The following is a 12,533-nucleotide window of genomic DNA, read 5'->3' on the forward strand; positions in this document are numbered from 1 at the left end:
GATGATGTCATACATTGTGCTGACTGAAATGCAGGATAAAGCCTGCAGGCTTCAACATTCAAATATCAAAACCTTTCCCTGAACAACAGAACCTTTGATACTTTTGTTCATAAGGACAAAATTCTGTGAAGCAGCGGATTTAATCATGGTTCTTGAATAAAGCCCCAAAATTGTAATCACCTAGCAAGCTAAACCCAACCCAACCAATCGCACAATGATTTCAATGCATGTGGGAACTCAGCCAATCCAGGTGTGAATGTTTTGAGATCCAAAAGGGGTTAAGAGCTATATATAATCCTTGAACTTCATACAGAACAAAGAAATCTATCAATCAGTGCTTTGCAAAAACCACTCCCTGTAATAATAATAATAATAATATTTCTCACAACTGGCATGCTGCAGCCTGTCATGAGATTGTCTTAATGGTGCTGAGTTGTGAAAAAAAACTGGATTATGAAAAGGGCATAAACACCAGTCTTACGCAAATATTTTTTAAAACATGCTTACTCACACACATTGCTGCAACATAGGCTAAATTAGCATTGGTTTATAGTGTTGAACCACTGTCATATTTTTAGTGCTCAAAATATAAACAGTATATTAGAGAATCATCAGTTGTTGGAGATTTGAACCAGAGGTTGGCAGTGGTTAATCTGTACATCCTGAATTGCTAACAAAATTGGCAAGGATGAAATTGTGAATGTTTTAAGAGGTTTTAGGGAAGGCTCCACCATTGTTCGTTAGATCCATTTGCTTTGCTTAATGACTGTATAGAGTTAAACCCCTAATTTTTCCAAGCATGTCTTGTGCACCAGGACTGTAAAAGTATTCTTCTGAAACTGGGAAGCAATAAACCCTTGAGAATCACCAATACTATCATAGATGGATTGGTGGTTTAAGAAAGAACTGGTCTCAGAAAACTTTTTATTTAATTATTTGAACCATTTATATGGCCACCCATCTTGTCCGTCATCTGGAGCAGGTTGTAACCAAGAGCTACTTGGAGGGAAAACAGGTCTTGAGTGCTGCTTGGATGGTTAAAAGGATGGGGGCCTGCTGAATTTCAGGGGAAGGGCTTAAATAAATTTGTTGACATACTGTATATTGAGCCTTTCTTACTTCTACAACTTTTCTCAGATTCTCTGATGGAACAACTATTGCCAAGAAGAAGGTAGAATCAGGGTCATCTGATTGCTTGATGCATGAGACCACATTGACTGTAAATTGTCTTTTAGTAACCCCAGGAAATAAGTCCTATGGAGAACAGTGTCCCCTTGAGATCTTTGACAGTATGGAGAACAATAGGCTGCGATGTCACCTGTTATATTCATGAAACAATCTTGAGTAAAGTTTATATTGCTAAGTCAAGAACTTGAGAAATCCACAATTAAATCTCGAACAGTTTTTTTTAATGAGCTATTTCAAGTGACATATAAAGATGAATCAGAGAGCTCACCAAGTTCATTCTTATCAGGAATATGGACTGGAAAAAATACATCATGCTCTTTTGATAAATGAAGTTCCATTACAAATATCCAGACAACTTTATCTCTAAGTTCAGCAGTGAAAGGAAGGAAGGCTTGGATTCCCCTTGGCATGAATTGAGGCACTGCAATTTAATTAAAGGGGCATCTTTATTTCAACTTACATACAAGTATTCCAATCACTTACAGCAGTGGTGTCAAACTCACAACGTCACATGATGTGTCACGATGTATTGTGACTTTTTTTCCATTGCTGGCAATGGGGTGGGTGCGGTTTCGGCATGACGCATCCGACCCACAGGCTGGCAGTTTGACACCCCTGCCTTACAGTAACTGAGTGCCCCATTGATAGAAAACAATCTATGTTTTCTGTCTGCACCACCCTTGAAACTTTTATTTAAAGTGATCTAACTCAACCATCCAGAAACTTTTTTTATTGAAAAGTTTTTAAAATACATTTTTTAAAAACATAAACTCCCTCCCTCCCCCTCCCCTCCCTCTTACCCTCCCTTATCTCCCCCCCCCCCGACTTCCCAGAGCTGAATACAGGGTATTAACTTTACAAACTTAAGCTAAAATATGCTAAATAACTAAAAAAAGACATATTAAATTCTATCGCACTTCAAATCCCCTTAAACATAACTAAATAACCATCCAGAAACTTTGAGCATTTTATCAAGCCAATAGAAGACAAAAATATTTCTCCTGTTACAAAAGTTATCTTGTGGCCAGTAAGAAAGAGTGGAAACCAAAATATCAATGAGACTTTTCAAACAGGAGAAGTCAACAGTGGCGTAGCGTGGGTTGTCAGCACCCGGGGCAAGGCAAGCACCGCACCGCACGCCTGGCACCCCCCCCTCCACAGTGGGCGGCGACCTGGCGGCTCGGATCGGATTCGCACAGCCAGCACTGCAGTGAGAGAGAGTGAGTGAGCCAGGCAGGGGCAGAGAGCTGCGAGTGCGAGCGCGCCCCCCCAGATGTTGCGCCCGATGCGGCCGGCCCCCCCTGCACCCCCACGCTACGCCACTGGAAGTCAAGTCACAGTGCTGGCCAGAAGCTGACACTTCATCCTTACAATCTGAAAGAAGTCACCCGAGCAACTTTCTCCTCTTATATGAAGGATGGGCAAATATGGTAACTTTACAACCTGTGGACTTCAACTCCCAGAATTCCATGCTGGCTCAGGAATTCTGGGACTTGTAGTCCACAGGTTGTGAAGTTGCCATAGTTGCCCACCGCTGTCTTATATGAACCTCCAGGTCTTAAGGAATAGCAACACCCATACATACACAGAGATGAAGAAGAACCTGTAAAAACAATACACCATTTCATTCTTCCTTTCTCCCTACCAGCCAATCAGCATTTAATAACCAGTAAATAGAGCCAGGTTGTGTAAATGCTTTTGAAACTCTGAGATAAATACTTGGCGTTTCTAAAATATTGGGATTTCCCCTGTTCCTGTTGATATTTCACTTTTCTATATGGATGATGCATTGACTTGAAGTCACCAACTGTTCAGTTTCACCACCTTATGTTCTGCACTGTCAAGACTCCCCTTGCAAAGCAACTATTTTGAGTTTCAGAGTTTATCTATAAGCCAGTTTCTGCCCTATAAAATATTAGGTTTATTACCTTATTCCAGGGGTGTCAAACTGGCAGCCCAAGGGCCGGATGCGTCATGCGGAAGCCGCACCTACCCGATTGCCGGCAATGCAAAATCGTCCCGATATGTTGTGTGACGTCAGGTGACGTTGCGAGTTTGACATGTCTGCCTTATTCCACATTTCTTTTCTTGTGGTGTGAAAGTTGTATCTGTAGTTTGATTTCTGGGTGTTGCCTTGAAGGTTGACTTTCACCTGCTGTTGACCTTCTTCTTTGCATCCTTTTTGCCTTTAAAACCCATCTGACAGACTTCTCCTGACATATAAGGGTTTTTTTTCCAGCTTATTCTGTGAACCTATTCATTATGGTTTTGTCAGGGCCAGCTTATTATGGCTTCTTCAACAAACCTGATTTAAAAATGGTTGGTTTTATATTATACACCTGTGTCCCTGCTTTAGCAGCTCACAAAGCCTGATCCAGTTACTCAAGCCTTGCTTTCAGCATGAGTGATGATCTACCACAGGAGAGGACTATTGTAGGAAAGTGTTTTTATGGGACAGGGGATGAAAGGAGAAAATAGAAAGCCAGAGAAAGTTAAGCAAATCCTGCCTGCTGATGACCATCTTTCTATTTCCATGAAAGCATCCAACAGAAGAATGGAAGGTTAAGAATTCTAGGCTTGTGTTGGAATATGAAGTTCTGTCCTCAAAAGGATTGATAATCAAAGGTCTGAATAGTAAGTGAGTTCAAGCTTTAAAAAAACCAAACACTTTTGCTTTATCTTTACAGCTCAACTATTTCACAAATGAAGCTTTCACTTTTCCTGCTATGTCATACCTTCTTTTAACTGACATTCCCACTGCAGGAGAAATAGATGTTTAATTCTACGGACTGCAGATTGGAGTAAGGCATTTCTCCACAGATGTCACTAAAAGCTCTATTCTTTCGGTAGGCTTACTGCTCTAGGGAACTTAGCATTTTCTAGGATCCTTGACAATGTTACAGCATGGGACATTGTCTCTGTTTTAGTGCAGAGGGAGAGAGTGAGAGCGATGACAATGGTGAAGTCAGTCCAGGCAGGACTAGGACAAAGTTGATGTATTACAGGTCATGATGTCACTGGCAATTGGGTGGTATTTGTTCCTGCCATTCAGTGCCCTTGATTCCTTCCTAAGTGCCTCATAAAGCAGATAATACATGCTTTCCAGGTGGTTTATGCAAGGAGGACTACATAGTAAAATATCTCTCTTGGACTTGATTCCGGTTCAAGGATCTATATGGGCATCCCCAGATGCAAATTCCAATGGAAAGCATAGAAGGTGTTTGGTTGGATTGCATGTGCAACTATAGCAAAAATGAGACAATTCATAGGAAGAACAAGATTTTCTTGTTACAGAAAAGGGTGCTTTCAGATAAGACTATGTGATGCTCTTATCCTGCTTCCTTCTTGGGATATTATAGAGAGGATGATTTCATTTGGAATCTAGTTATCCCCCACCACCACCACCTTGTTAGTTATTATTCAATGGTTGTGCAACACCTTTTGTTTAATAATTGTAGGAACTATCATCTGAGAACACTTGCAGAACGCTTGCAGAAAATGTTTGTTCTTCTTCTCTCTGTCCTTTGCCATTATCTCCAGCCAAATTTCATTTAGGTTTGGTACCTAAAAGGTGCTGTGGGAATTTGTGAGAAGATTCCCCTCTATAGCAAACTGCCTCCACATTTAACCTGCACTACAAAAGCATCAGGATGTAGCTTTTCTAATGGTGGAACTGATTATGAGTCATGTAAGTGATACTGAATATATTAAAATAAGAAAGGATCAATCAAGGACCTTCTAAATCGCCTCCACTTGCAAATAAATGCATATAACCAAAGACAAGCAGTTAATCTTTCCTGTCTATTTGAACAAAGTTCTTTTTTAAAAACTTATTTTTAATAAGCCAAGAACCACTCTATACCTTTGGAACAAATTGGTGGAAGGCTGAGAAGAATCTTGTAGATAAGGCAGCAAGAATTTGCTGAGTTTATGTTGGCAATTAAACAATACAGGAAGCATTTTTGTCTCTTCTTTGGCAGTGTTTTGATTATAAGTTAATCTCCTGAGATATTATGACTGCTTTAAATGGTTAATGGGTACCTTAACACGTGTCCAAAGGACACTCAGTCTCTGATCATATAAAATCTGTGCACAGAAAAGGAGAAATAGTCCAACCAGAGCACGCTGAGACTAAGAGCAAGGATGTCCAAGAAACTCTTCTCATTTGTCCGCTTGCTTGTGCTGTTACTTGGCTTTGTAACTATTTGTTTAGGAGCTTTTTGCATCTCTACAAGTGCCTCCGCCTGTAAGTGCAAGAGCTTGCCGCTGGCGTATTTTCTTCTACCATTTGGATTCTTTCTTCTCATTGCTGGGATCTTCTGGAGCACCTATCATGAAGCCAGCAAGCACAACAGCTTGTTCCGCAGCATTATACATGGGAGTTCCAGACTTCACGAAAGTCACATCACGACCATAGATAGGTATGTGTTGACTGTTTCAGGCCATCAGCTGGCCCTGATGTACACTCCTTTTCCATCTTAATTCTCCACTCTGAATTTGCTTCATTTAAGTTCTTGGTTTTTTTCCCCCCCTCCTGATAATGACTCACTAATTATACATGCTATAAACACAGCTCTTTCTTAAATGGTACCCCATTGTCTCATTATATGTGTTGCCTCCATTCTGGCTTCTTTTTAATAACATCAAGTAATTGTTTATTATTTTTTTCCAGCCGATCGTAAGGGGAATTCTCTTTACATATAATTGTTCAACTTCATATTTTAAATACCCTCAGTTTTCATTCATTCATTTACTTTTATCACATTTTACTGATTTGTGATGGCACAGAGGGTAGAATGCAGTATTGCAGGCTAACTCTCCTGTCTGCTAGGTGACGTTGGGCCAGACACTTTCTCTCAGCCCTAGGAAGGAGGCAATGGCAAATAATTTCTGAAAATCTTGCCAAGTAGTTGCAGTTCCCAGAAGTGAAAACTTGCTTTAGTTTACCTCCTACTGAAAAATGGAATACATTATATGTTTTATTCGTTGGTTTCCTACCTAACATTTAAGATTTGGAGACTTGGGTTAAATTAGTTTTGTTAAGATCTACTGAAATAAACTAAGCCATTTTTAACTTAATTCCCATTGATTTAGGAGAATAGGTAACAGTCTGAATCTAACCGAATAGGTTCTGCAAATTTTCTCCTATCTATCAATAGCATATTTATTCCCTTGTTTCCCTCATTATCTCTTCCTTTTTCTACGTATATTATAATTCATATTTTAAATCTCTCCTCTCCTCTCTATGGGTAATTAGATGATAGTACAGCTATCACACTCAGCCTTAAATTCTCTAGATTTGTCAATGCCATGATCCAACCCATCTAGAGAGAACTAATTAAGAATGGAAAATTTATTCTGCTTTCATTATATTTCCTAAAACTAATTTGATCCTTACTTAACTGCTTACTGGACTTTATTGACCATTCTAGATCACCTTCAATGGTCAATCATGCAAGAATCCAGTTTAGTGCTAGATGTGGAGGCAGCAGAACTAAATTCTGTTTCCTGTTTAGCCACTAGAGGGCTTAGACCTGTGTTTCTCAACCTTGGCAACTTTAGTATGTCTGGACTTCAACTCTCAGAACTCCCGAGCCAGAATTCTGGGAGTTGAAGTTCACACATCCTAAAGTTGCCAAGGTTGAGAAACATTGACATAGAATAGATTATTCCTTCTAGTCTAGTGGTTTTGAGCATGTTCAGTTATACACTTTTAAGGACAGGCAGCATAACAATGCTTATCCTCACACCTTCTAAAGCAGGTATTGTGTATCTTTGTCCAAATTTCTGTGGGGTTGGCTTGAAGTCATATAGGGAACTGTCACGAGCTGGTCACTATCCTGAGAACTCATAACAAGTCTTGGATATTATAAATTCTGAATTCAAATCAGAGCCTTTAAGAATGGCATGCCTCAGTCCTATAAGTATTTATGGCTCTACAATATTTTTCCAAAATGTCAAGAACACATTCTTTTTAAAAATCAGCTGATAGTTTCAACCATGTTCAGTATGTGTTGAAGTGGTGTGCAGTTGCCTGCTTATTTTCAGTTTAAAATCCTCACAGTCATATTCTGGGCCATTCTGCAAGAAGACTTACACTCTCACAATATATTTCTTTTAAAGTCAAACTGGCCTTTAGACTGGCAAGCCTTGTTAAAGGGCTACAGATACAAAAGTCATTTCTTATTCTGTTATGGTAACAGTGCCATAAACACACACAATCGGCAAAGCAACAGCTCTATAAATATGACAGAGTGCAAACCTTGCTTAGATAACCAGAAAAATGTCACACTTTGGAAGACACCATAGCCTCATTAGGAAGTAAATTTAGGAACACTTTAGACAGAATACACATATGCAATTTTTGTTCAAATACCAGGGAAATTAATGGAAGACTGGCACATAAACTATTCAGTATTAATCAAATTCACTTTTCCTTAGATGTGCCTCATAATATTGCAATTACAGAATACATGTAGTCCTCGACTTATGACCGCAACTGAGCCCAAAATTTCTGCTGCTAAGCAAAACAGTTGTTCAGTGAGTTTTGATCCATTTTACGATCTTGCTTGCCACAATTGTTAAGTGAATCACGGCAGTTGTTAAGTTAGTGACATGGTTGTTAAGTGAATCTGACTTCCCCATTGACTTTGCTTGTCAGAGGATGGCAAAGGAACTCTTTCATAAATATGAGTCAGTTGCCAAGCTTCTTAGTGGAGCTGGTTGACTAATTAAAACTTAATTCCATCTCCCCCCTGCCCCCCCACCCCCTTGTCTGGCTCTCTCCTTTCCCACCTAGTGTTAATGATTTTATTTCTAATGTGTGTTTTATTGATGATTCAAATGTTTTTATGACTTTTTTTCATCTGTAAGCCATCCAGATCCATTGACTACAAAATGGCTGGCAAGTTAAATAAACAAACAAATAAATAAATAAATAAACAAATAAACGAGCTGTGATGCTTGCAAGGCAAAATAATCATCCAAGCCTCTCTTCTACGAATTTTCTCAGAATTTTACTATCTGAAAGCTTTTTTGGTTCTTGAGGTAATGAAATGATTAAGAGGGTCATTTTTTTTGTCCTGAAGTAGGAGGAGAATGGTCATTGTAAAGAGTAGAGAAGAAAACCCAGGATTGTATAATTTATAAGCCAATATGGGATCATTTTTAATACCACCCTCTTAAATCTGAGGACCCAGATTGTTGGGGGTAATAAGCTGACTTTGTAATAATGCTGCTTGGGGGGGGGCGAAAGCCCTAATAAGCAGGCATATACAAAGAATGAAGGCTATTGCTAAGCACATTGGTTTGTGCTTAACTTGTAAGCCGCCGTGAGTCTTCGGAGAAGGGCGGGATATAAATGGGATTAAAAAAAAATAATATGTTTTTTTTTCCCTGACTGTCTTTTCCAGGCCTGATTTCTACCCGCCGTCTTACGAAGACAGCACCGGTGTGGGAAAGCAGACTTTCTCAGTGCCAGCCTGCTCACTGGAGCCAAAGAGCTATGCTTATAACATACCTCCACCTTTGTACACAGAAAGCCGCTTCGAATTCATTGAGGAAACTGGTGCTCAGCAACAGCAGCCACCTTCCTATGAAGTCTCTGTGCAGCAGCAAGCCACAGGGAACCACCCAACACAAGCAGAGGCTTCTCACGCACCACAGCCATAGAGCAAGTGCTAAGAAGATGGGCTGTCCAAGGACTGGAGAAATTAAGCCATACCTTTTATTCTGGGACACAGACAATGTTTAGGCATTGTGTGTAAAGCCTTGATGAGGAGGTGCGGAAAGGACAGTGTGATTTCATCACTGGCCACAGATGAGGGAGCATTCAGTGGCTGTCAGTCACTGGGCACTGGGCACAGATGAGGAAACATTCCATGGCATTCGGAAAGGTTGTGTCAGAAATAGTCTTTGTGACCGGGAATAAGCCATAGTGTTGCTGGTATTAGGAATGATGATGAATTCAGCCCAACATTGTTGGCTGATGGATGGGAACAACTGGATCTTCTTGAAGATCTTATGTGATTGTATTCTGCCTCTATTAAGCAATGCTCGCAATAGCCAGCGGTATCTTCTAAATAGCAGCATGCACTGCAAGAGGCAATGAGTAAATGAAGAAACCTAAAGCTTCAACTTAGTGATGAACATGGGAAATATAGGTATAGCAAAGCCAGGTCAGTTACATTAGTTTTCATCAACTCAATGCGTTTCATGTGAATTTGACTTCAACTCTGTCAGACGTGCACAATCTTTTGGGAAGTGAAGTTCAACACATCAGAAGAGCACCAGACTAGAGAAGGTTATGTTACTGTAAATATTCTATTCTTGGCATTCATAAAGGAGATGAAAGGCACTTTCCAAAATTAAACTCCTACCTAAGCTCTTTTGGTGCTCTGCAAGCGTTTCTCTGTACCAAGAGATGAATGGGTCCAGTTGAAATGACCAAAGACTAGGACTTGGTTTACCAGCTCCTATTCTACAGTTTGAGTTAAAAAAATACCCTTTGATTTAAACTTTTACCATTTTATTGAAATTGAAGTTAAACAGCTTACGTGAGTTGTAGTTTCGTCTTGCTTTGGTTTTTTTCCATGTTTAAATTATTGTGGTACTATTGTGTAGGATCTGGGATCCTGGAAACTAAGTTAAGCCTGCACTCAGATGAAAATATGAAGACAAAGAATTCTCTGGATAAAATAGACTGATTAATATGTTCTTATTTCAATATTTATTCTTTTTAAAAAGAGTAATTGTATCAGTATTGCAATTAATTATTTTTCATCATTTAACCAACTTCATTACCTCTCATTACTTTTGAGGGGACAGAGTCTCTTGGTACAATGTAGATAGCCCACTGAAAAAATAGCCAACTCAATGTTAGAGGTTTAGACAATTGCAGTAAGACAATTAGCATTGGAATGTCTTCCATACATATGTAATTTTTAAAATATCTTGGAATTTTAGCATCGGTTCTTTTTGTTATCCATTAGCATTACAGGCTGAAATCTAATTAATTACCTAATAGTTGACATTTGTTGTTTATAGTAACTTTTTATTGTGTTCTGGGGCTAACCAGTTTACATTGTTTAATGCTGCACTGCAGTTTTCTTGTAATAAAGTTTTGTAATGAAATGTATTCTGTGAAACAATTAGCAATTACTGGCTAGGGGAATAAATGTGTATTTGTTTCCATCATACAAAACAAGGAAGAAGAAAGGAAAAGTGTCTTGGTAACCTTTTCTTCTAATTCCTCCATTGCTCCTTTATACTGTATAACAATCAAGCCTTGAGCTTGTTTATGGCAAAGTTAACCCAGTGGTGGAATTCAAATACCTGAACAACCAGTTTTCTTATTCGATGCAGGCCTGGGCCTCTGAGGCCTAGAACAGACTTCCAGAAGTGGCATCCATGCACTTCCAGCTGGCTGTTCTAAGTCTGGGAGCCTCTAAGGCTTAGAACGGAGTTCCAGAAGTGGCATCCACGCACTTCCGGTGGGCCGTTCTAGTCCTGGGAGGCTTCTTCTAGGCCTCCAAGGCCTAGACTGGACTTCTGGAAGCCAGCCATTCTCCAAATGCAGTAAAATTTAGCTATCAGTTCTACTGATAAAACTGGCTAAATTCCACCACTGGGTTAACCCACTATTTTATGCATATCTAGTACTGAATCCCGAGTGCCACGTAGCAGAGTGAGCGCCTGTTACTCATCCCAGCTTCTGCTAACCTAGCAGTTCAAACACACGTAAAAATGCAAGTAGAAAAATAGGGACCACTCTGGTGGGAAGGTAACAGTGTTCCGTGCGCCTTTGGCGTCTAGTCATGACGGCCACATGACCACAGAGACGTCCTCAGACAAGCGCTGGCTCTTCGGCTTTGAAACGGAGATGAGCACTGGCCCCTAGAGTCGGAAACGACTAGCACGCATATGCGGGGGAAGCTTTACTTTTACTAGTACTGAATTCACTAGGTTTACCTTAATAAAGACATTTTCCCCATATTTCTGGAAGTCAGAAAAAGAAATCCCAATTCTCATTTCATGGTAAATAAAAGTATCTGCCTATCAAGATGTAAAGGACAAACCTAATACTCTAGGGCAGGGATGTCAAATTCGCAACGTCATGTGATGCAACACATCATGACTTTTTTGCCATTGCCAGCAATGGGGAGGGCGCAGTTTTGCTATGATGGATCCAGTCCACGGGCCGTCAGTTTGACACCCCTGCTCTAGGGCATCGTCTTATATTTAGGGTAATCCTTATGAGCAAAGCAATTTTGCGAATCTATATTCAATATTAACTTCGATTCTAGTATCATGACAAGTTTAAAATGGTACAGTATTTCTTTTAATGAAGTGGTTTAACACTTGGAGGTCTTCTAGTCCGACCTCCTCCTCAAGCAGCCATTGGACAAATGGCTGTCCAATCTCTTCTTAAAAACCTCCAGTGATGTGAGCACCCACAACTTCTGAGGGCAAGCTGTTCCACTGATTGTCACTGTCATGAAATTTCTCATTTCTAGGTTGGTTCTCACCTTGATTAGTTTCTGTCCATTGCTTCTTGTCCTGCCTTCAGATGCTTTGGAGAATAGGTTGACACTCCCCCTTCTTTGTGGCAGTCCCTCATATATTGGAATGCTGCTATCATGTCATCCTAATCCTTCTTTTCATTAAACTGGACATACCCAATTCCTGCAACCATTGTAGCCACTCCTAATCATCTTTGTCGCTCTCCTCTGTACTCTTCCTAGAATCTCAAAACCTTTTTTATATCGTGGCAACCAAACTGGACTGATGGACGAGTGGTTGTGTTTTTCTTGGCAGCAAATTAGAAGTGGTTTTCTTCTGTCTTCTGGATGGTTTTGCAATTTCACAATCTAGTCTGCAGCCTTGAGATTTCCCTGAATCTAAGAAAGTGCTGCCATCTGCTGATATGGAGGCCGTGTGTTTGCAACAAAATAAAAACAAAAGTTAACACATCTCCAATCCTTTTTCATGGATTGGCTCTAATCAGTAAATGACTTCAAAACCCATGACAATTTGTATGCATTTTAATTCAAAAGTTGGATATCATTTATGAAGATCTCTTAAATTGTTCTCAGCTTTTAACTTGCTCCATATACAATAAATTCTCCAGCAAATCTTTATACCTCTTATGAAAGGTCAGCACAAAATAAACCAAACTAGCTACTTGTTGCTCTGGGCAGCCAAAAGATTATATACTGTGTAATGTTATATAAAACAGAACAAAAGTATTTGACTTACAAAAAATCTGTTTAATAATACTGCAATAAAACACTGTGCAAAGATAAATCAGTGCCTCATTTACCTAGACACAGCTTAAAAAGAAACCT

The 12,533-nt window shown here is 39.7% G+C and overlaps 1 protein-coding gene across 1 annotated transcript; it reads left to right on the forward strand.

The window, feature by feature from the left end:
- Positions 1-5,331: 5,331 nt before the first annotated feature.
- TMEM252 (transmembrane protein 252) lies at positions 5,332-8,859 on the forward strand (the record flags this gene model as incomplete). The annotated part of the gene is made up of 2 exons (XM_081318880.1): positions 5,332-5,609; positions 8,601-8,859. 2 exons carry the CDS (start codon positions 5,332-5,334, stop codon positions 8,857-8,859), a joined length of 537 nt encoding a protein of 178 aa, XP_081175006.1.
- Between the last annotated feature and the right edge of the window lie 3,674 nt (positions 8,860-12,533).

Source organism: Vipera berus (assembly GCF_964194415.1).
Source record: "Vipera berus genome assembly, chromosome: 2".
Classification (NCBI taxonomy): domain Eukaryota; kingdom Metazoa; phylum Chordata; class Lepidosauria; order Squamata; family Viperidae; genus Vipera; species Vipera berus.